Consider the following 23,738-nt stretch of genomic DNA (forward strand, 5'->3'; position numbering starts at 1 on the left):
ATCCCACCAAACTAGGTTAGTTAAAGGCTTAGCCATTCCGTTCACATGCCAAGCTCCCTGAGCTAAACCTCAGTTGAATCTTTTCGGTTTTGTAGCTTAGTGTCTTGTGTGAACTTTGCCTGTTGGCCTAGTTCAGGGGTAGGCAACCTTGGCTCTTTTATGACTTGTGGACTTCAACTCCCAGAATTCCTGAGCCAGCCTAGCTCAGCTTGGAAACCTCTCCCTTTCCCCTCAGCATGGCTGGCTCAGGAATTCTGGGAGTTGAAGTCTACGAGTCATAAAAGAGCCAAGGTTGCCTACCCCTGGCCTAGTTTCTCTGCCTTGCGCAAATCTAGACTATGGTTAATTCAACAATCAGGGTGTGTCAAACGAGCCAAGGAGTCTTAAATCCACCGGAGGATGAAAAAAACCATGGTTTACCAACTGGAAGGTAAACTCTGTCAGACGTTACTGCAATCTCTTAGCTAGACTACTGCAATTAGCCTTACATTAACCCAGGTGGCCACCAATATAGGCTAATCTTATCACTTCCATTGTTCTCTTTTGAGGTCACTGGGCTTTTCTGATGTCAACCTCAAGCTGGTCTCCATTGGCTGACCACTGAAGATCAAAATAAAAGCCTATTAAACATCGGCCAAATTCAATGGAGAAGATCAGAATCCAGTTTAACACCCCAGATGAGCAATTGTGAATAAAATTGAAACCGCAGAGCTCGTTTCTAGGATCGGAGGATAGGAAACATCATGGTCCTTAACTTCCTGAGTTACCTGAAGCATCTTTTTTTGAGCTGGCTTCAGAAAGACAACTGGTAATAATAATAATAATAATAATAATAACAACCTCTCAATTTCCACTGTGGATGCTTGCAATCTCTCCAAGACAAGTCCTGGCTATTTGGAGAAGACTTTGTTTCCAGAAATATATGTCATATGTCCATAATGTGAGAAGCTGGTTTTGAAAAAGGAGAATCCCTTTTGTGATACCCAAGGATCTAGAACCTAGACGGACACAACATTCTGTTCTACTAGAGCTAGGAAAACAATTGTTACAAATTCAGTTCTTTGGATTGAAGATGTCTCAGTCCAGAATAGCTGTCATTATTGACAATGGCTCAGGACTTTGCAAAGCGGGCTTTTCTGGAGAAGAGGCCCCCAGGACCACGGTGGCTACAGTTGTTGGCTACCCCAAGACCCGCGCGGTCATGTTTGGCCCAGTTCAGAGAATGTGTTATGTCGGTAGGGAAGCCCAAGCCAAGAGAGGTATCTTATCTTTTAAATACCCAGTGGAACACGGAATTGTGACCTCTTGGGATGATATGGAGAAGATCTGGAGATACATCTACAGGCATGGACTTAGGGTAAGAGCCAGGGAGAGGCCGGTGTTGTTGACCGAAGCACCCATGAACCCAGCAGCAAACAGAGAGAAGATGACAGAGATCATGTTTGAGCATTTCCAGGTGCCGGCCATGTTTGTAGGCCTTCAAGCTCTGATGGCCTTGTACGCTTCTGCCCGTACAACAGGTTTGGTTTTAGATAGCGGCGCTGGGGTCACTTTGACCGTCCCCATCTACAAAGGCCACTGCTTGCTACATGCCATCTCCAGGGTGAATTTCGCCGGGCGCGACATCACCCGATATCTGGCAACGCTTCTGTTGGAGAGCGGGCACAACTTCTTGAGTTCTGCAGAGAAGGAGATTGTGAAGAACATCAAGGAGAATCTGTGCTACGTGGCTCTGGATTCGAGTCAGCAGAAGGACAAAGGGCCTGTTCGCGAATACACACTTCCTGATGGCACACCTGTGGAGATTGGGGATCAGCTTTTCCGAGCTCCGGAATCCCTGTTTAATCCAGCGGATGCTGGAGTCACGGCACCGGGGATTCACCAGATGATGGCCGAGAGCATCTCCAAATGTGATGGCAGCATCCACCAGGACCTCTGGAGAAGCCTCATCATAGCTGGAGGATCGACCCTCTTTCCGGGCCTTAGTGAACGTCTCCTCAAAGAGCTACGAAGCCTGGGCCCTCACGGCCTGCCGACCAAGCTGGAAGCCCCAGCCGACCGGATCCATTCTGTCTGGATTGGCGCATCGGTGCTCACCAGCTTGCCTTCTTTTAAGAACATGTGGGTCACACAGCAAGAATACAGAGAGGTTGGCTCTACCGTGCTGCAGAAGAAATGCTTCTGAGAAGAATAAATGGGCCAATTATAAAGGCCCCCACCCTCCGAAAAAATTGATTGGAGATGCTGGCAAGGGGCTAGTAAATCTTTCCACAAACAAATCCATGTCTCGTCATTTTTAGAGCACGGCCACAAAAATTCCCTTATGGGTGAGGCAAAGAAACAGGCCTTGGCCGTCTTTTGAGGACCCCCGAAGTTGTTTTTACGTGTATTGTGGGAGGGGGAGAGTTGAGGTCAATAGGAGGGTGAAGCTGTTTGTTTGCCCCAAGGTTCAGTGCTGGAGTTTGCCATGAGAGTTTTACTTTGAGACCTGTAGATTTTTTGCCACTTGCCCTAAATAGTTGGAAGACATACAAAAATAACCCTGTATTGGTGGATGGGTGGTTTGGATGATCTATGATAGGTAGATAGATAGATAGATAGGTAGGTAGGTAGGTAGGTAGGTAGGTAGGTAGGTAGATAGATAGATAGATAGATAGATAGATAGATAGATAGATAGATGATAAAGGGGGGGAGGGATGGAGGGAGGAAGGGAAGGAAGGAAGGGAGGGGCAGAGGAAGGAAGGAAGGAAGGAAAGCAGAGAGGGAGGGAGAAAGGAATGAATGAATGAAGGTGGAAGGGAAGGAAATGAAAAGGAAGGAAAGAAGGACAAAGAAGTAAGGAAAAATGAATGGGAAGGAAGGAAAAAGAAAGGAAAACAAAGGAAGGCAAAATGAGAATGGAGGAAGGAAATTGAATGAAGGAAGGAAGATGAAAGAAGGAAGGAAAAACATGGGAAAGAAGGAAAAGAAAATGAGGAAGGAAGAATGAGAGTGAAGGAAGAAAGGAAGGAAAAATTAAAGAGAAGGAAGGATGGAAGGAAGGAATGTAAAAAGCATGCAAGAAACAAGAAATGAAAGGAGGGAGGGAGGAAAGAAGGAAGCAAGTTAGACTTTCTGGGTGTAAAGTTCCAGCTGGATCTACTCCAGGGTAGAGCAAAATCTGCAGAAGCTATAAACAGCTTCCCAATTCGAAAGTTCCAGATTTACCTTGGAGAAAAATGCCAGATTTTTTTTTTTTTGTGTGTGTGTGTGTGTGAAATCTGACACATGTCAACTCCATAATGAACCCACAGCTGCAAAGCAGAAGGGATCAAAGTGGGCAAAGTGACATGTGACAAAGTGACATTTTCTATATTGTTTCATTTCTGTGTTGTCTTTATTTTTTGCTACACCGTTCCTTCCCATGGCTGGAATACACTAGCAGAGGTAACAAATATTGCAACCAAATAAATCATCAGTGCACATTTACAGAGCTGTTAAGAATCTGATTCAGCTGCCATTCCTCTTGGTCTTTTATTATTATTATTTATTTTGTTTTTCTGGCAGCCTGGTGAAAACCTGTAAACAAATGAGATACAACTGTAGCTTGTGTAAGTATTTTACAGCTCGCTGACTTCCATATGTGTGTTCCATACAGGAACACAAAGGGCTTGACTCCTGCACCAATCGTTTAATGGGGGGAGACAAACACAAAACACACCGCCTGGGAAATTGGACCCAATTGTGGAATTTTGCACAGAAATCACGGCTAATGCAGACAAGAAGGAGGCAGTTCTCTTGATTTTGCACAGGGGGAAAAGTAAATCAACTGCAGATCCTCCTCTTTTCGTTTTTTAAAAGTCGTTTTTATTTTACGCGGCCTGCTAAAGCTGGGGTTCAGCCAGATTTAGAAACTAAACACACCCAGACCTGTGTAAGGAGTTTGTTAAGCTGTTTTGTTGAGCTTTAGTACAGCCAATCCCCCCAAATAACTTTTATTAATTGGTAATAATCTGGTTTTTGAACCACCAATGTGCATAAAAGTCTATGTGGGTGTAAGCAAATTGACATCCATGGTGTCATTTGCAGCAAGTAGCGTCCATTTGCACAAAGGACATAAACGTTTGTGTTGTATATGTGCATGTATGTGGTTATATGATTAATCTTTTGTCATGCTTATGTATTGTATATTGGAGATATTTACCCTTTGAGAGCTGAATGCAACAAAATTTCATTTTAATGTATACTGATTAGTGTACATTTAAGGTGACAATAAAGGTATTCTATTCTATTCTATTCTATTCTATTCTATTCTATTCTATTCTATTCTATTCTATTCTATTCTATTCTATTCTAGGCACACGACAGGCGATTTACGCAAATTACGTACTTCTACGCCAATGGTGTAAATGTAAAAGCTGAGGTACTTTTTTACTCCAATAATGTCCATTGGGCAAGGAGATAAAGATATGTACCTGAGGTATCTTTTACGCAAACGACTTCCATTTACACAAATGACGTAGCTGAGGCAGACCTGCGGCCTAAAATGGCCTCCATTGGCCTTTAACAGATACTGGGCCCCAAAGGGCACTCCGTTTTCTCCCACTAGCCCAGAAAATCAAGATTTTCCTATTTTATTAGAAAAAGGGAGGCCTCTAGGACTTGAAGAGAGGAATTGTCCTCACTTCTGGAACTGAGGCCTTTTCGGGCCTAGTCACAGCTCGGACACTTTCAAGCCTGGGGACTTCAACTCCCAGAATCCTCCTCCATGGCCATGCTGGGTGTGGAATTGTGGGAGTTGAAGTCCACATACATCTGGAAAATGGCTTTGGTGGAGAAGGCCTGCTCTGGAGGGCAACTGTGAGGGGGAAAGGGATCTGCTTCCATCCCAGCTGGGTGGAGGGTGCCCAGCTTCGCCGGCCATTCAGATGAGACCTCAAACCCAGAGTCAAGAAGCTTCTCTTGGAAAATGGGAGTCAAATCCTCCAGGGGACAAAACTCACCTGGTTTTCCGAAGGTGCTTCCAAGATGGGGCCCAAACAGAGCCATTTTGGCCTCCTGGAGGCTTTGTCTGTGTGTGTGTGTGTCTGTGAAACTGAAGGCCTCAGGGCGGTTCACAGGACACATTTGTGGACCTTGTTTGCAACCCAAACCATAAACAAACCTGGTTGGCTTCAATTGGACAGGTTAAAAAAAGGTAGGGCTTGGAAGGACCGCCCCCCCTTCCCACACAGCTGGACAAATCCCATAATAAAGGGGCAGCCAGATTCAGACAAACTTGGGGGGGGGGTTTGCAGAAATTAAGCCACGAATTGGAGGCTTTCAAAAATAGACTGGACAATCATTTAACCAGGATAAATCTCCTGCCTTGAGCAGAGGGTTGGACTAGAAGACCTCTGAGGTCCTTTCCAGCCTTATGATTCTATTTCCATGAATCTGGGTTTAATTCAAGGACAGTGACCTGAAGGAAAAAGCCCAGGAATTGCTGCACTGATGTTTAGCTGGCCTGTGAACATCTGCAGAGCGCCAGAGACAATGTGGACTCGACTCCAGGGACAGAACAAGGAGCAGATCCTGGAAGGACGAGGCCTCCCCTTGGAATCAGAGGTAGTTTATTTATTCCTTTATTAATTCATCCGTTCGATTTATACATCCACCCATCGCAGGTTCTGGCCTTGGGGCGGCTTAACAATTAAAACTCTGTTTATTCCTGATTTTTATCAAACAGCAGCTCACACACCTGGCCATTTAATGCTCAGCTTCGTGTCCCGGAAATAGCTGCAGTCCATCTCATAAACATTTGGCTGCAGGGATGACGGCTCCCAATCAATCAATTAATCAATACTTATTATAGCCATAAACCAACGTAAGAGGCTGGGGTTTTTGTTTTTAGGAAGAAACATAAAAATGTAATGGGCAGGAAACGGCGTGTAATAGCCACATGAATTGCTAAACATACACATAAAATGCATCTACATTTACAAGACAGAGGGCATAAAAGGCACCAGCGGTGAGAATATAAAGTATAAAAAACTAAATATATAAGGGAAAGGGTAAAAGGCACACAAAGGCCGAACCTAAAAAGGCTTGGATAAAACTGGTGTATACGGTCTCTGTCCTGCAATGTTTCTTCCCTAACGACAGCCCTGTGGGGTAGGGCAAAGGGAGAAAGCAGTGGGTTCAAAGTCAGCCAGTGAGCTGACATTTGAAAACTCTGTGCACGCTATGTCTAATACGACAAATTTCACAAGGGGTGTTGCAGTGTGGTGGATTTTAAAAGAGACCAATTCCTACTTCAGCCTTGGCCAGGGTAAGTTAATTATTTATTATTTGACTGTGTATGGTGATATGTTGCCACTAGTATGTTATGCGTGCTTTAAAATTGCTTTTGATTACGCTGTATTGTAGCGATGGGATTTTACGTTTGATTTTTTTTTTAAAAAAAAAAAGAGTTAACTTTCATTGCTTCGCCCGCTCGATGCTTCAAGAAAGACCAAAAGAGGATTTTAAGATCAAGAGAGTTTCTTTTTTTAAAGCAACTAATAACCATTTCGTTTATTAAAAAACAAAACACCAAAAACTGGGTTCTTACAGGCCATTTGATTCCATCCCTGCTACATTACTCCACAGATTATAAAGATCTGTTTCCAACTGCAAATAAGGAGCCTGTTAGGTTTAAGGCATTTAAAAACAGCCACATGGGTGATTTCACTCAATTACTTTGGAGAAACTTCCCCGTTCACTCTATTTAACTTTACGGTTTGGGGAAATTGAATTCTTTGTCTCACTTCCTCTGACAAGACAAGCAAGAATGATGTTGATTGGGAAACATTTTTGAGGCTCCCGGTGGCTGAAGTTATTCCTGTAAAAATTTTACATAAAACAAGGTTGTGCATGTCTGAATTGTCGCTGTTCCCAAGGACCCCCCCCCCACAACATCTGGGTTTCCTGTAGCAAGGTCACCCTCCCCAATCTCCCCTATTCCACACACTGTGCATCTTCTTTAAAATTGTCTTTGGAGACTCCCAAATGGCTTGGTACTGAGTTCTAATTGTGCCTTCTTTTGGGGAAGCGATTTGTCGTGGGAGGGAAGAGATGTCTTGGGCAGATGTGGTTTAAAGAATAAAGAAGGAAGGTGAGGAGGGAGGTGGAGGAAGAAAAGAAGGGTTGGTAAACAGAAGGGGAAGGAAGACATTAAAAATGACCCTACAAAGCAAATATGTTTCCAGTCAAGTGTGGTGTCCTTCGGAAGCTGTTATGGGAGAGGACAATAACTGGACTTTCAGGTTTACATTGTCTTTTTCAACTGAACCCATTTTATTCGCCTCACAGCAAATTAAAGAGAGAGGGAAGGGTCAGGAATGCCTCAAACCACCCAGAGAGGGAAAAAAACATAAATGATGCCTACAAACCCAGCATTGTACTTGTGTGTCCAAATTGGAGTCTGGTGTAAGTAGAGGATGATTCATATTGATTGAGGTTTGGCAAAAGAGCCATTTCTGCGCCGTGCGGCTCGGCTGGGCTCGAAGGAGGACGTGTGACTCGGCTCTCGTTGTCAGGACGCAGGCACTGCTTTCTGGGTGGTGTGACCTGCTCTTGCAGATTAGGCAAACACAAGGGTTGTCTTTTGTGAGTCTGGCTGTAGGGCTTAGTGTGCCATGGGAAGGCAGCAGCTGATCAGGGCACTTAACTAAGTGTTAACAGCAAGCAAGTCTGGCTGGTTGTGCAAGCCACAGATCTTTCACCTTGACCCGGATCAGTGTGTGGTGCAAAACCCTTCGGAGAATAACTAAATTGGACTTAGTGCCATTTTGTATTAGAGGGCACCATATAGAGTTCCTGAGCCGGGGGTTGGACTAGAAGACCTCCAAGGTTCCTTCCCGCTAGAATAGAATAGAATAGAATAGAATAGAATAGAATAGAATAGAATAGAATAGAATAGAATAGAATAGAATAGAATTATTTGTTGTTAATTGCGAAGTCGTGTCCGACCCATCACGACCCCATGGACAATGTTCCTCCAGGTCTTCCTGTCCTCTACCATCTTCTGGAGTCCATTTAAGTTCACACCTACTGCTTCAGGGACTCCATCCAGCCATCTCATTCTCTGTTGTCCCCTTCTTCTATTGCCCTCCATCTTTCCCAGCATTAGGCCCTTCTCCAGCGAGTCCTTCCTTCTCATTAGGTGGCCAAAGTATTTGAGTTTCAACTTCAGGATCTAGACTTCTAAAGAGCAGTCGAGAATAGAATTATAGAATTATAGAATAGAATAGAGCAGAGCTGGAAGGGACCTTGGAGGTCTTCTAGTCCAACCCCCTGCTCAAGCAGGAGAACCTACTGTCTCAGACAAGTGACAGTCCAGTCTTTTCTTAAATGCCTCCTGTGATGGAGCGCCCTCGATTTCTGGTGGCAAGCTGTTCCACTGGTTAATTGTCCTCGCTGTTAGGAACTTTCTCTTTAATTCCAGGTTGCTTCTCTCTTTGATCAATTTCCAACCATTGTTTCTTGTCTTGATTTCTGGTGCTTTGGAAAATAAGTTGACCCCCTCTTCTCTGTTGACCCCCTCAAATACTGCTATATGTCTCCCCTATTTTCTTCCTTTCTTTAGACTAGCCAAACCCAAGTCCCGCAGCCGTCCTTCTGTTATTCTGTTATGATTTCCAGGCCAATCAGAGTTGCAAGAATCCCAGACACTGCAAACTGTATATGGTAGAACTTTTTAAAAACTGGATTTTTATAAAACTCCACCCAAAAGAGTTACGCTGCAAAGTGCTGCCAGCCACCTTACATTAGATAGTTCCATATTGCCGATTCTTTCTCTTTTCTGTTTCTGGAAAGCAGGAGACTGAGGCAAGGATGAGAGAGATTGTTCAATCTAGTTAGTTAAAAGATAGCAAAATAGACAAGATTTTTCTCTGCTTGTTTTTTTTTTTCCTTTCCAGATCAGGTTCTATGTACTGTAATTCATTACTCCCCACCCACCATTGCTTCTACAGTCAGGGAACAGAAGCAAACTAAACGTTTATTTATTACATTTTTATTACAGCTGCCCATGTCACGCCTCTGACTCCTTGGCAGAGACAAAGAGAAGCACAAAAGCCAAGCCATCAGCATCATTAAAACAAAAGCACTGAAACACAATTAAAACAGTTTAAGGCTGTAAGGAGAAGGCAGAGGGTGTGCGTCCCAAATTTATAGCAAATCAACCTGCACAACCTCTTTGCAACCTATTGGCAGGAAAGTAGCTTGGCACAGAGGGGGGGGATCAGAAATAGTATTAAATAGCCACTTTCCATGGGGAGGGGAAAAAAAAACATCTTTGCTTTAACTGAAAATGGCTATTCTTTTAGCATCCTTTCTCTCTTCCTTCGGGCCTCCTTATTCCCTCCCCCCCCCCCAATGCCCCAGTCTGCTCCTAATCTCGAATGTTGGACTGCCCATTTTTCTCCCCCATGGGGGGGGGGTTGGAGGAGGAAAGTCCTGAGCCAATTAATGACTAATAATTATCCAGGGGTGAAAAGAACGGAAGAGGGTGAGAAACGGTGGAAAGGAGGGGGGGCGGGGGCTTTGGAAGGAAAGGCCGCCCTGAATTGGCCAGACTGCCCCCCCAATGGAATCCCTTTGTGGTCAGCAGGTGTGAATCCGAATTAAAAAAAAAAAAAGGTCTTCACCTTGCTTGAATGGCTTGTGTCTCTTGGTTTCTTCTTCTTTCCGCTCTGCTCCATTCTTTTCATTCTCTTTATTTTTTTCCTTATCCTTTCCTCCACCCCTCTTTCCCCCTTGGATTAAACACTTTTTTTGCACACCCCCCCCCCGACTCCACTCTGCCTTTTAGTCCCATGGATCGCTTCCTCCAGTGTAGACCTTCTGGGGCAGTGGTGCTCCCCCCTCCCTCCCATCATGAGCACTTTTCCGTGTGTGTGTGTGTGTGTGTGTGTGTGTGTGTGTGTGTGTGTGTACAGGCGCGCGTTTTCTCTCACACCCCCCCCCCCCGCGCGCGCTTTTCTCCACCGCTTTTAAAAATCCACGTGTTTAAATTCTCCCTCTCTCTCTCTCTCTCTCTCTCTCTCTCTCTCTCTCTCTCTCTCTCTCTCTCTCTCTCTCTCTCTCTCTCCCTCCCTCCCTCCCTCCCTCCCTTCCTTCCTTCCTTCCTTCCTTCTCTCTCTCTCTCTCCCCCCCCCAAGGTTGAATAGCTGCGGATTACTCCAATATTTATTAGATTTAATTACAAACAAGGCAGATGTTCCAACCCTTCCTTTTTTACAAGGCGGCGAGGCTGGGGCCGAACCAGGCTTATTTCTAAGTAAAGCGCATTCAGACCGCTCCGCTATTGGCGTTTGAGTTGTAGTTTAAGGACAATCTCAACGCAAACAGCGAAGCGGCGAGACGCTCCGGTTTCGTATGTATTCGAATTAAAATTCCAGTATTTGAGGGGATGCCACAAAGAAGAGGGGGGTCCACCTCTTCTCCAAAGCGCCAGAAGGCAGGACAAGAAGCAACGGAGGGAAACTAACCATGGAGAGGAATTAGGGAGGAATTTCCTGACAGTGAGGACAATTAACCAGCGGAACGACTTGCCACCAGAAATCGTGGGCGCTCCATCCCTGGAGGTTTTTAAGAAGAGACTGGACAGCCACTTGTCTGAAATGGTCTAGATTCTCCTGCCTGAGCAGGGGGTTGGACTAGACGACCTCCAAGGTCCCTTCCAGCTCTATTTTGATTGACTGAAATGGTCTAGGCTCTCCTGCTTGAGCGGGGGCTGGACTAGACGACCTCCAGGGTCCCTTCCAGCTCTATTCTAGTCTAAAAGGCCGGCTTTGAAGCAGCGGCGCTTTTTCTAGAACCGCGTCCTTTTTTCCCCCCCTTCTTTCAACTAACGACGATTCCGGATTTACAGCAACGGTTTGCTTCGCCGACAGGAGGAAGGGTGTTGGGGGGGGGAAGAGGGAGAAATACCCAAGACAAGCGAGCGAGAAGCGCAGATTAGTTGTCGTCGTTTCCCCGCCGCCTTGAAAGCAGGCTGTCACAATAGTGCTCGCGGCTGCTCGTGTAGCGACCGCGGATGGGCCAAAAATAGTAATTAAAGGAAAAGCGCAATTAGGGAGTCTAATCTGCGCCTGGGAGAAATGAAAAGGGGGGGGGAAACCTACGAGGCGGGAAGGGGTGTAGGGTGGGTGTGAAATTTTATAGCTGGGGGCAACCGGGTCCAGGCGTTTAATAAGGAGACCCTATTGCCGCGATGGTGACCGCTCCTTAAACCGAAATTTAACCTCACCCCCCCCCCAAATTCTCGCTTTCCCTATTCTAAAAGGTGGGGGCGGAAGGGAGGGGGGGAAACCAGCCGTTTAAGTAGCAGAGAGGGACTTACCGAGTTGTTTATTGGCCTGGAACTGAGTGTCTGGATTCCCTTCGAAAACGGACCCCCCCAATTCCCACCCCATGATCAGATTTATATCTTACCCCCACCCCAAAATCCTCTCGTTTTGTCCCTCCATACGAGGAAATGCGGAAACTCCAAAGTTGCTATTCATAATTAATGACTGGCACATTATTATTATTATTATTATTATTATTATTATTATTACTACTACTACTACTACTACTACTACTACTACTACTACTACTACTACTATTATTATTGTTATCATTCTCACTCATCATTCTCACTATCACTATTATTATCATTATCATCATCATTATTAGTGTTATTAGTGTTATTATTGTTATCACTATCATTATTATTATTCAATACAAGGAAGAGAAGATTCAAGCCAAACGCCCCCATCATCATCATCATCATCATCATCATCATCATCATTATTATTATTATTATTATTATTATTATTATTATTCTATACCTTAATGCTTGGGAAGTCAGCACAGTCAGCCAGATGTTCAGACTGGTTTTGGCGTTTTGATCTACCTATCGAGTCCTTTACCAAGGATCTGGGATAGGCAGATCTGGATATAATATTAATATTAATAATAAAGAATCACGCTATTGAATGAGGACGTTTGCCACTCTCAACTGTCGGCTTTCGGTTTTAAACGCCAGCGTGCAATTTGTTGGCTGGATTGAGGCAGCTCTTTTTCAAAGGTTAAAAAAAAATAAAATAAAAAGCTCCTAAATATTTATTCAGCCCCAAAGGGAGAGTGACCATTCCGGGGGGGGGGAGAGTCCAGGTTCCCCCCCCCCTTTCGAACACTTTTCCGGGGAAAAAGGGCCCAAGCAGCTGTTTAGGTGCGCGCACCCCCTTCTCCGCGCTTTCGTTTGAAACGCTTGGAAAGAGCTTCAAAGCCCCTTTCCTCGCGAATAGGTTTGGGGGATCCGGGGGGGGGAAGCACCCCCTTTCAGCCCCCAAAGGAAACGTCCCGGCCTTCCGTTGGAGGGGAGGGGGGACTCCGCTGCCAAGGCTTGAGGCTGGCAGTTGGAAAAGGCGAATTTGAAAAGCAATTTTAAAAAAACAAACACGCGGGTTGGATTGTTCCCACGTTCCGAGTCGGGGCTGAGGTGATTGGAACAAGTGGGGGGGGCGTACGGGCCTAAGCTCCCGATTCGACTGAAATCTAGCAACTCCGGCACGACCTGTCACCTCTTCCTTCTCCTCCTCCTCCTTCACCCCCGCGTTATTATTTTCTTCTCAATCGGGCACCAGACACGTGCAGGTAAAAAGGAAAGCCGGGGTTGAAATTCTAGTTTTTCTTTCTTATGGTTTCCCCGATGGAAACTAAGCCGAAATCCCGCGAGAAAAGTTCGCCCTTGGCTAAAGCTCTTTCGTCCTCAACCCCCTTAGAAAAACAGCTAATCCAGTTTCATTTTTCCTCAACCCGTGACTGGACTCTTTTAGCATCTTATTGATTTACCTCTGTTTTTCCTTTCCTTTCCTTTCCTTTCCTTTTCCTTCCTTCCTTCCTCATTCCCATCTCCCTTCCTCTCCTTCCTCCCTTTTCATTCCCATCTGCCTCCCCCTTCCTTCCTTCCTTCCTTCCTTCCTTCCTTCCTTCCTTCCTTCCTTCCTTCCTTCCTTCCTTCCTTCCTTCCTTCCTTCCTCTCCCTCCCTCCCTCCCTCCCTTCCTTCCTTCCTTCCTTCACCGTTCCGACCACCCACCCGTCCTTTTTCCGTCTCTCTGCCCTTCACTCCCCCCCCCCTCACCCCCGCTTCTCTCTTTCCCTCCCCCGGCGATGTACAAAATCGAAATTTCCCTGGAGAAAGAATTTCAGGGGGGGGGCGGGGGGGGGGCGGACGGGCTCCCATTCATTCTTCCGTTCTTCTCAAACTGGCGCACTAACCAGGCACAATAATCCAGAATAATGAAAGAGTAGCAGTAACACCGGGAGCTTTTCTGTTGCAAGTGATGGAAGGCAGGGGCTGGGGGGCTGCCTGACAAGCCCACCCCCTCACCCCCAACCCACCCACCCACCCCGCTTGAGCTCCCTCAGCTTCTCCGAAGAAAACCAGCCAAGAAAAACAGCTTCTGTGTTGGGGGCCTTGGCAGGAAGCCCCCCCCCAATGGAACCGTTCCTCTCTCCCCCCCCAAAAAAAGATGAAGTTGGATTCTGGGACCCCCTAGACGCCCACCTGGCCTCTCTCCCCCTGAAAGAAACTATCTCCCGGCAAATAGGCAAGCCCCCAGCGCCATCCTCCCGACGCCAAGGACCCCGCTTCTTAATGGGGAGGGCGCCCCGAGCACCTGGCTTTTTTTTACATCTGCAACGGATTTTAAAATAAAAGGAGGGGTCGAATTAACCCCGCTGCGGGAGGAGGACCCCCTCTCAAAATCAAGGTGCCTGGGATTCTCAAGGCAGTACCTGGCAGGAGAACTCGCCCCCCCCCTCTTATTAGCAGACAAGAGAGCTCTCCAAATTTAGCAGGTCGCTAAACGTCTTATTTACCCCTCCTTTCCGCCTCCCCCCCAGGATCCACACCCCACCCCACACACACTTAAAATTATTCCTGAGTTTCACACTGTCGGGATTATCAGTGGTGTGTTAATGCTGCTGGAATCCAGCGGGGGTTAGATCCATGGCGGGTTTTATTTGGATCTGGACCCCCCCCCCAGAGAGAGAGAGAGAGAGAGAGTGAGTTGGGGGCTTGAAAAGTCCAGCGTTCGGCTTAAACGCTTCTCAACCCGTGGGGCAAATTGGTATTAATTACTTTTTTTTTTCCTTAGCACAAAAGAATATCGATCCGAAAGGGCAGTCGTAGCGTTGAGCTTTCTGTTTCTGCAAGAACACACACACACAAATACCTAATACCCTCTTTCCTCCCCTTTTCCATTTCCTGAGATTCTGTAAATCAAAGAGTCATGCTGCTAGTCCTCAGTAGCGCGTAAAAATGCTAGGTGGAAGGAAGGGAAATAGGTGGTTGGATTTTATTTTATTTTTTTAAAAAAAAAACATTTGTCCCACGATCAACCCCCATTTAACTAATCCTGCTCAAGCATTATAGACCCACCCCAACTTTCTGCTCCCACACAGCCAATATATTCCCCCTGGTGTGTTTTATAATAGGATCAGGTGCCATTCTAGAGGTGTCGAGGTTGGTGAGCAGGACACCCATATATGTGTGTGTGTGTGTGTCTGTTTCAGCCCTGTGGATTGGATCAACTCACTCACAAAGTCCATTAAGCCCAGACTGAATAAAAGGATCGGTCACCAATTGGGTGAATGCATAAAGCAGCCCACCCCGTTGGAATATTCCCTGTTTTATGAAGGCAATCCACGCAGTTAGTTGATAAGTGAATGTTTCCTATACATTGAGAAAATTGACGGAATTCCACAAGCCATGGTTAATTGAATAAGGGCAGAGTAATTATAACTCTAGCAACTCATCCATCCCTTGCACCGCTTTGTTTAAACTCGGATTTGAACCTCGGTTAATTTTTGACACTTAGCAGAGAGCAAAGAAACTCAGTTAATTGAATCCACCAGAGTTAAGTTTACTAACTTGGGCCCACCCCCACCCCCCCTTGAACTCAGCCACTTATCGTTTGGAAACTAGGATTTATGGCGTTCGTAGTCTTCTTCAAGGCAAGTGGGCTCCAACGAACCATGGTTAAGAAACTAAAATTTGAAGGCTTGTTTCATCTCAGCCAATATTGAGAAAAATGATTTGTTTTAATTAATTAATATATATTTTTTAATGGTACAAGCACCCTGGATCTTGTCCACAGCTCTTTTGGAGCACAGTTCCAATCCTCACACCTTTTGGCCATGTCGGCTGGGGCTCATGGGATTTGTAGTCTGGGTCTATTCATAGTAAAGACAGCCCCCCTTTTTCATGATTTTGTGTGTGCTTTCTCTCTCTCTCTCTCTCTCTCTCTCTCTCACACACACACACACACACATACACACAAGTTCAGTTGCCCGATCTTGTGCATTGCTCCTGTGCCTAATCTAAAACAGATCCGGGTTATTTGCTGTATCGTGTCTTTTTAATGTGGGTTTTTTTCCCCCTTCTTCTTCTTCTAAAAAGCAAACAAGAATTTAAACAGCAAGACTGGGTTCCAATAAACCTAACAATCTCACAAAGCTGCTCTTTGTGTCGGGGCGCATAGTGCTGAAGTGTGCCAGACACAGTATAAAGAGGCAAGGCAACCTCCAGCTTGTTGCGATCCACAAATGCAACTCAACAACTCAACCCGTGTAAGGATAGAAAAAACAACTTTGAGAATCCTAGGCTACAGAGCCCTTCGGTCCCAACCAATAATCGATTGGGGGTTTTGCCAGCGAGCCCAGAGTGGGATGCAACCCATCAAGTGGCTGGTCTGAATGTGTGTTGTGATTATTTTATTATTTTTGGTTATTATTTCTCCTACATTGCGTTTTTGTTTTCTGCAAGCTACCTAGAGTCGCCCCCAAGCGAGTAGGCGGCTGTATAATTTTTCCTAAACAAACAAACAAATATTGTGTTGGGAGTAAATATAAGCCCCCCCCCCCAAACAATCAGGAGTTAGGCTTACTTCTGTGTAAACATGCTAGGCTTGGCTATGCTGGAGTGAATTTGGCACTAATGCCTTCCTGGGTCACTTTGAAAACCCGAGAATTTTGCCCAGGGCCAATAATGAAGGCTTCAGCTACTCTAGAATAAAAATTAAACACACACACACAACAGGCAAACAAACAACAATTTCTATGAAAAAAAAACCTGTTACAGGAGCTTTCTTCGGATTATTGTTTCAGTTTTTGCACTGATGGATTAGAAATTTACAGAATTTCATTCCCCCTCCCATCCTCTAGTGACAAACCAGGAGATTTTTTTTTTAAAATTCCTACAAAAGGAAAATGATTTCTCTTTTTTTACAGGGAGTTATATTCCCCCCCCCTTAAAGATGTATTTTCTGATTTCCCCGTGCCAGACACTAATTCAAATAATAACAATTCCTTTTCAAAGAAGGAAATAAAGAAAAGGGATTAGTAAAAATGGACAATTAGGTCAAAGGGGAAAGATCTGCCAAGTAGGAACTGCCAGATATATTTTGAAAAGTGGCCTTTAATGAAAAGACTGGGCGATGTAGTTCTCCTTTATGTCTCCTTTTGACAACACTTTAGGCCCAAGTTTGTTGCAGTTTGGGCTTCGTGGAAGGTGTGAATCAGTTCACTGTGGTTTCAAAAGCCAGCTTTGTGATTTAGAGTGCAGTGGAAAGACAGGCCGTGGTGGTTTATTGACTAAACTACAGTTACAATAGTGGGAACACAGGAGGGTGAGTGTACTGGGTGTCAGTGAAACGTTTCGTTCCATTTTTATATGCATTTTTTAAATCCTTGGATCCTGTCTGTCTGTCTGTCTCTCTCTCTCTCTCCCCCCCCCCTCTCTCCCTAACCCTCTCCAACGCCCTTTCCCCCCCCCCAACTCAAGGGCAGTGAATGAACCCAGATCTGGCTTCAGCCAAAGTCTACTCACCCCACTTTCCAGGATTTGCACTCAAACTCGGACTAAAAAGCCATCAGCTAGGTGTGAGCTGGACTGGTGTGTATCGTGTGAATGCGGCCAGGTGTTGCTTCTCTGTTCAAGCGCCCCTCACGCATCCGGAATGGGCCTCTGAGCTCCCAGGATTAAGTTTGCCTGCCAAAGGATGGAGTGAGTTGAGACGCAGCGGGAAGGAGGGAGGAAGGCGGAGTGGGGGGGGGGGAACCATTAAAGCAGAAAAAAAAAAAAAAACCCCGGGGTCCAATTCACCCTTGTTTATTTCGAAGTCAAGACTTTGTAACCTCAGACCCAACTTTGGGTTTGTAAACAGCAGATGAACAAGCTGTTTCCTTTCTCTCCTTGTTCTAACAACCCCGTGAGGTAGGCCAGCCAGAGCAAGGAAGACTTACCTGTGGTTGTGTGACTGGTCTTGTGACACCACAACCTGCCCACTGAGTTGCCCATATTCCTGCTGCCACTGGGGACTGGGACCAGGCTGCTTTAACCAGGATAGGGTTATACTCCCACCATCCTAAGGCTGGGTGCGATGTTGGCTAAAAATCAGACTTAGGCCTGCATTCCCATAGTGCGTTAAAGCCGGAGGTTTTGCCTGTGGCTTAGCACAAGGGCAGCCACTGCTGTGTTTCTGGCAGAGTGAGGGGTGTTGTGGGGACAGGAAACGCGGGGGGGGGGAGCTTAACCAGCTTGTTGTGAGAACGCAGCTCAACCCTTATCTGGTGGGGAAATGGAGGAGACACGACAAACAATTTTGCCTCGTAGACCGGAATAACGCTGAGCTCTTATTAATGGCCCTGCTGTTACTATTAGCAATGAAAGCTCGGCGTTATTAATAAACAATAAAAGTTTCAGAACCAATTAAAATATATTAATAGTAACCATAGAGGCAGCTTTAGAGGAGAAAGAGAGAGGAGCTGGATTCGGGCGCTAAAGGCCACGTTAAACCCCAATCCGGCTCTTTCTCCCGCTCTCTCCTTTCCAGTAGGCCACCCTAAACTTACAGGGGTGCTACAAGTTTGTGCGTTCCCACGACGCTCGGAACTCCAAGCGAGTCAATCCCGTTTCAGCTTTGCTGGAGAGCGAGAAGGGTCAGGGATCCCTTGCTTGGGGGAACCCAGAAAACGGGACGATAAGCCGGGAGGAAAACCCCCGTGGAAGGGGTCGTGCGAACAGGTTTCGCGTGTTAGCTTTGCAATGGTACTCTCTCTCTCTCTCTCTCTCTCTCTCTCTCTCTCTCTCTCTCTCTCTCTCTCGATTGGAGAGTTCGGGGGTACGCGAGGTTAATTAATTCTGTGTTGTTAGATTTATATCCCGCCTTGGATCTAGGAGTTTAAAGGGGCAGCGCTCCCTTCTTCCCCTAACCCGACGCGGCCTCTCCTGGACCTTCGGGATGGGGCAGGCAGGTGCGCGTGTCGCGACCCCGCACCCCAGAGGTTCTCCTTCAACCGTTCACGCCTCCCCACGCGCGCACTTCGTTTTCCCTCTCGTTCAGTCGCCGACACGGGACTTCTGGGGTCGGGGAAAGGCGCCGTTCTCTCTGGGTTGGCGAATTCCCACGAAGTCAGCTTTCCATCCGGCCTGGGATTCAGAGGACGCGGCTGCCCGTAGAAAGAGACCCTTTCCTGGCTTCACACGAAGGCCTGGAAACGAGGAGCGGGATTCCCCCACAGGCTGGGCCCCGCGCAAGGCAGACCCAGCCTCCCTTTAGCCTGAGCTAGCTAGCGCGTCGTGGGAACCCAACCGCGACACCTTGCTGAGCAGAAACCGCCCAGCTCCCAAGGTCTTACAAGGGTTCTTCCACTTTAAGTGGCGGTCCCAACTGCTTTTACTCGCAAGTAAATCACGCTCGCCCTTCAGGCCGTTTTCTCCAGGTTTACTCGGAAGGAAGCGCCCCCCCCCCCAGTTCCAACGGATTGGGGCTTGGGTTAACAACAAGCGATTCGCCTCCACGGGAATGTGTTCCTAGGAAACAGGTCGGAGGGAAAGGAGACATCCATTAAATAAGAGGCGAAGAGAAATTGCATTCAATGGCCGCGTTCACACGACAGCTGTTTAAACCATTTTTTTAAAAAAAAAGTCACTGAAGCGTAAAGTAACTAAACGCTCACCTGCCCAACCGCGTCTAACGGAAATTAAACCCCGCCAGATTGAGTAAATCGTGTGAACGCCTCTCCTAAGATTGTCCTCGACCTGGGTAAACGCATCCTCCGAATCCGGGCGAAGTCATCGACGCGGCGTCCCGATTCGCCCTTGCCGAGAAATTTGCGCTGGAAGAAAAACCAACTCCCCCCCCCTCCTTTATTCCAATCGCCGAGTTTCTCCGCGGATCGAAAAAAATCGCCTCCCGCGTTCAAGGCATTTTGTTTCTAATCCTTTCTCTCCCCCCCCCTAAATAAATGAATAAATAAATAAAGTTAGGTCTGAAATTCCAATTGACACCTTCTAAGGGGAAACAGCCAGGAGTGGCCTTGCTTGAAAGATGAGCTTTCCCCCCTCCCCTCTGTTCCTTTTTTTTTGGGGGGGGGTGCTAATTCAAAACCGAAAGTCCTAATAGAATAATAAAAGGACAGGTTACCCAACCTCCCCCCCCCGTTAGAGTCTCTAGCTGGTATTCCCCCCCCTTCCAGCTTTCTTCTTTCTAAGGCCGTTTTCCGTGCCCAGTTTTAGGGAAAACGTGTGAAAACGGACTTGGGGGGGGGTGGTGATGCGGAGAGAGAAACCTTGATTTTTTTTTTTTAAAAAAAGAAAAGCCGGCCGTCCAAGCCGAGGGAAATTAAAGCAAGCGACACCCGGCGACCTTCTCTCCCCCCCCCCCCGCGTCTGATTGTAATTAAATCTGTGTAGTTAAGGGTTTGTGACTGAGGGCGCGTTGAAAGCCAAACTTTAAAAGCGCATAGAAAAGAAACGCAAAGAGGAACGTCTGTCTACTACCCCAAGACCTCTCCAGTACTCAAGTGTTTACATATGGAACACCCACACACACACACACACACACACACAATGGGATACACGCACTGGGAATGAATCTAGGCCTACCGATATTTGTGTGCCTCTACACACATGCCCGATGTATACAAAAGCCACCGCAGAAGCGAAAGTTCTTTGCAAAAAAAAAAAAAAGCTCCATTATTTTTATGCTTATTTTTTTATTAGCAAAGATCTCACCTTTTTTTTTTAAACTTCCATCAAACCTCTCTTTTTCTTCTTCCCCTTTTTCCTTTCTACCTGTTTTTCGGGCCTTTATTATTTTTGGAGAGGAAACACCCCTAGCCCTGCCTTCGCTCGCTTTTTTTTTTTTAATTTAAATATCTGGTTTATTTATTGAAAGCGTCTGAGGCTGGTTTTTCTTTTGGGTTCCACACGCCCCCCCTCCTCTTTAATCCCCGCAGAAAGCTTCCGTTCCCGTCAACATCGTTTTCACGCCACTTGAACTCCTCAAAGAACGCCATTAATTAGGTAACAATAATTAATAATAGCCGCCCATCTCTTTTCCTCGGCTGGATTCCGACCTCTCTCTCTATATCTAGGGGTCACCGGTACATTCCTCACAAATTTAGGGACTCTTTCCCCTTTTCTGAATGATCCCTTCGATTTTTTTTATTTTGCAAGGGGTTAGTTTCTCCTTCTGGAAGGCTAGCTCAAAATCCCATTTTTTTTTTCTTCGCTTTCGAAAAAGCAAAGAAAGGATAGGATCGTTTAATCCCGAACGCCGATCTGAAGGCGCCCGCTTTCTACTCAAGCCATTTTTTTTCCTGAACCTGTCAACAAAAGAGGAATGTCAATAAATAATAATAATAATAATAATAATAATAATAATAATAATAATAATAATAATAATAATAATAATAAAGCAGAGGCCAACGTTTGGGGAGAAAGAAAGCGCCGTGCAAAATTAGCTTGAGGGAAAATGGAAGGCAAAACCCGGGCGAAATAAAGTTGGGGTGTCCGTGAAATAAATCCCTTAATATAATAAATAATAAGCCGGAAAGTTTGCCGCGAAAGTAAAACTCCTGAAACACGGAAGGGGGGGGTGAGGGGGGAGAGAAGGAAGTCTCTCCCCTCCCCCTCTCGGATCGCTTTCCCCACCGAGGGGGGACCCCGAAAGACGCGCCCGCGTTTTACAATTCGACAGTATTTCCACACACACACAAAAAAGGTTACCTCTCTTTTCTCCCTCGATCGGGTGGGGTGACGCGTCCCCTTCTCCGCAATTCGTCCTGGAAAAAGGAGCCGGCGGTTCGGGACTCGGGGGGGGGGTGCAACTAAATAAATAAATAAACAAACAAATAAATGCCCCCCTTCCATTCGGTCCGGCGTCCCTCCCCAGAAAAAGCGAAGGAGGAGGAGAAGGAATTAAAAAGGGGAGAAAGGAATTAAAAGGTCTCCCTATCCACCATGCGTTTTATTAAAGAGGGGTGGGGAGGAAAAGCACCCCCCACCCCCCCCCCACCCCGACGCCGTCGCCCTTAGGCCTCGCAGCACTGGGGGGGGTCAGCTGAGATGCGGGGGGGGCAATGGGGCTCGCAAGCTTCCTCTCCCCCCCCCTCTTCAAAGGCACCCAAAGTTGGCACCGGCGCGTTTTTACGCAGCAGCGCGCCTCGCAGCCAAGCGGGCGGCGTCCCCATCCCGGTCCCGATCCTAAAGCGCCTTGACGCCCGTTGCCCCCCTCCCTCCCCACCCGCCCGCCGAGGCAGCCCCCCCTCCCCCCCTTCCTTGAAAGAAAAGAGCAATAACGTTACGACAACAGTACAATCACCACCACAATCAGCAGCGGCAGCAACTACTTCTAAGCAGATCCGGGTCGGTCCCGCCTTTGCCAAGGTCGCGCTCCTTTTTGGAGCCATCCACGCCGGCTTCAGCCGGGCGAGCAGGGCCATTGGAGGGAGGGAGGGAGGGAGAGAGAGAGAGAGAGAGAGAGAGAGAGAGAGAGAGAGAGAGAGAGAGAGAGAGAGAGAGAGAGAGACCTTTACTCGCGAGTAGGTGCGGAGGGGATCGGGCCCAGCGCCGGGAAGGCGAGAGCCAATGGCGAGGATCCCTAATAACGATGGTTTAATTTGCCAAGTGCAGTGCGCAATTATCCAATTTCGAGCCTCGCCTCTCCCCTTTAATTTGCAACCGTTTATCTGAATGAGTACGCCATATCTATCTATCTATCTATCTATCTATCTATCTATCTATCTATCTATCTATCTATCTATCTATCTATCTATCTATCTATCGGTATACATCGATATATATAGATAGATATATAGATGTATGTGTGCAGGCATGCATGCATGCTGGTGTATAATATAATAAAATAACAATAACAATAAACTAAAATAATGTTAAAGTCACCTCTTCCCAGATGTTTGCGCCGCTTCTTGCGAAGTCTGTCCATCCTCGAGCGAGTGGGCAGCGTGGAAAGGGTTAGAGAGGAACGGTGGGGGGGGAGAGGGTTTTCTTAAAGGGGCAGATCCGGGGGGGAAGAAAACGAGGGGGGGGAGATCAGCGACCAGGAGGAAGAGGATAGGACGGGCGAGGGGAGAGGGGGGAAAAAAAACCCCTCTCCCCCCCTCTCTTTCCTTCCCCCCCCCGCCTTTCAACTCTTGAAGAAACAAACCAGCGTTGGTTAGTGCTGGTTGTTTTTGTGTGTGTGTGTGTGTGTTTCCCCCCTTCCTTCTCCTTTCTTTTTCTTTTTTTCTTTCTTTCTGGTTCTCCCCCCCCCTCCCCTCTTCTTCTTCCCCCTTCCCTTTTGGCCCCGGAGCGGGTGTCAGATTGAATGCTCTCTGCGCATGTGCGAAGGTGTCCGAACTGACAATGCTGGGGAGAGGATGATCGCGCGGCGGCAGAGCAGCTGCGGGTTCAAGGAAGGACCCAGCGCGCCGGCAAGATGCGATCCAAGGCGCGGGCTAGGAAACTGCCGAAAAGTAAGGCTCCCTTTAGCCCGCGGGGGCGAGCGGAGGGGGGGGGGAGGAGGAGGAAGAGGAGGAGGAGGAAGAGAAGAGGAACGCGCGCGCCGGGGGTGGGTGAGTCCGGGAGAAAGCCCCGCTGACTCTCCGGGGAGCAGGGCGCGCAGGCCAGGCGGGGGTGGGAGTGGGAGTGGGAGTGGGGGGGGGGTCTGCGTGGTTTCTCTCCCCGCCGCTGCGGGCCACAGCCAAGCCGGGCAGACTTCGCTTCTCGGCCGCCGGGCTGCGCGCATCTGGAGCAGCTCTTTCGTTTTGCTTCGGCACTCCCCGGGGATCGGCGGGGGTCGCCCCTTCTGCGCCGCGCAGGGCTCCCCAGGATGGCGGGGTGTGGGGTGTGTGTGTGTGTGTGTGTGTTCGGAGAGAGACAGAGAGAGAGAGAGAGACAGAGAGAGAGAGAGAGAGAGAGAGAAGCGAAAGTTAAGCAAAAGTTGCAGCTTCGCAACCCCTCCTCCTCCTCCTCCTCCTGCTCCGAGTTCTTTCCAAGTTCTGGTGCGGAGAGTGTGTGTACATTTCTTTTCTTTTTTTTTCTTTCCTATTTTTTTTTGCAAAAGTTTCCCCCCCCCCCCTCTCTTTTAATTCCCGACTCTTTGAATAGTGGGCGCTAGAGATTCGCGGCTGGCAGCGAAAGCGCTGCTGTTGGAAGTTGGCGGGGAGGGGCTGAAATGTAGTTTTATTCTTTTTTTTTCCGGGTTTGGGGTGGGGGGGGAAGCCATGCAGGCCTCTCAAGTCGCGGGGGGGGGCGCAGACTGGAGATATGCAAAGAGCTCCCATTCATTTGGGGTTCATAGGTGGGGAGGGGGCGATCAAACGAACAGAGAACAACTTCTCCTTCTTCTCCTCCTCCTCCTTTCTCCTCCATCTCTTCTTCTTCTTCTTCTCCTCC

The 23,738-nt window shown here is 47.3% G+C and overlaps 3 protein-coding genes across 27 annotated transcripts in view; 2 read left to right on the forward strand and 1 right to left on the reverse strand.

Annotated features, from left to right (window-relative positions):
* TTC34 (tetratricopeptide repeat domain 34) overlaps window positions 1-22,584 on the reverse strand; it is an 88,905-nt gene extending 66,321 nt beyond the window's left edge. For 2 of the 20 annotated variants that reach the window (XR_005559709.1, XM_039367821.1), the window contains exons 1-3: window positions 22,245-22,584; window positions 21,664-21,760; window positions 16,884-21,169 (exon numbers count right to left, since the gene is read on the reverse strand). The gene's annotated coding sequence lies outside the window, so the exon portion shown is untranslated. Of the gene's footprint in view, window positions 1-3,446; window positions 3,559-8,509; window positions 8,855-16,883; window positions 21,559-21,646; window positions 21,761-22,244 lie in introns of those variants that run through there. The other 18 variants (XR_005559707.1, XR_005559708.1, XM_039367830.1 and 15 more) reach the window with 18 other exon arrangements.
* On the forward strand, window positions 370-2,268 carry LOC120319213 (actin-85C-like). Its single transcript, XM_039367836.1, has one exon. It carries the CDS (start codon window positions 1,073-1,075, stop codon window positions 2,183-2,185), a length of 1,113 nt encoding a protein of 370 aa, XP_039223770.1. The 5' UTR covers window positions 370-1,072; the 3' UTR covers window positions 2,186-2,268.
* The window catches only part of PRDM16 (PR/SET domain 16), a 217,813-nt gene continuing 199,458 nt past the window's right edge, over window positions 5,384-23,738 (forward strand). For 5 of the 6 annotated variants that reach the window (XM_039367811.1, XM_039367817.1, XM_039367812.1 and 2 more), the window contains exon 1: window positions 22,632-22,816. In XM_039367811.1, coding sequence (XP_039223745.1) covers window positions 22,780-22,816 — 37 coding nt within the window. In that variant the 5' untranslated portion in view covers window positions 22,632-22,779. Of the gene's footprint in view, window positions 5,587-22,631; window positions 22,817-23,738 lie in introns of those variants that run through there. The other variant, XM_039367816.1, reaches the window with a different exon arrangement.

Source organism: Crotalus tigris, unplaced genomic scaffold (genome assembly GCF_016545835.1).
Source record: "Crotalus tigris isolate CLP2741 ecotype Arizona unplaced genomic scaffold, ASM1654583v1 scf7180000020588.15403103151:6194809, whole genome shotgun sequence".
In the NCBI taxonomy this organism is placed as follows: Eukaryota; Metazoa; Chordata; class Lepidosauria; order Squamata; family Viperidae; genus Crotalus; species Crotalus tigris.

What these genes read in the sequence shown, in the direction of transcription:
- LOC120319213 (XM_039367836.1), top strand. Translation starts at nt 1,073, where the DNA reads ATGTCTCAGTCCAGAATAGCTGTCATTATTGACAATGGCTCAGGACTT.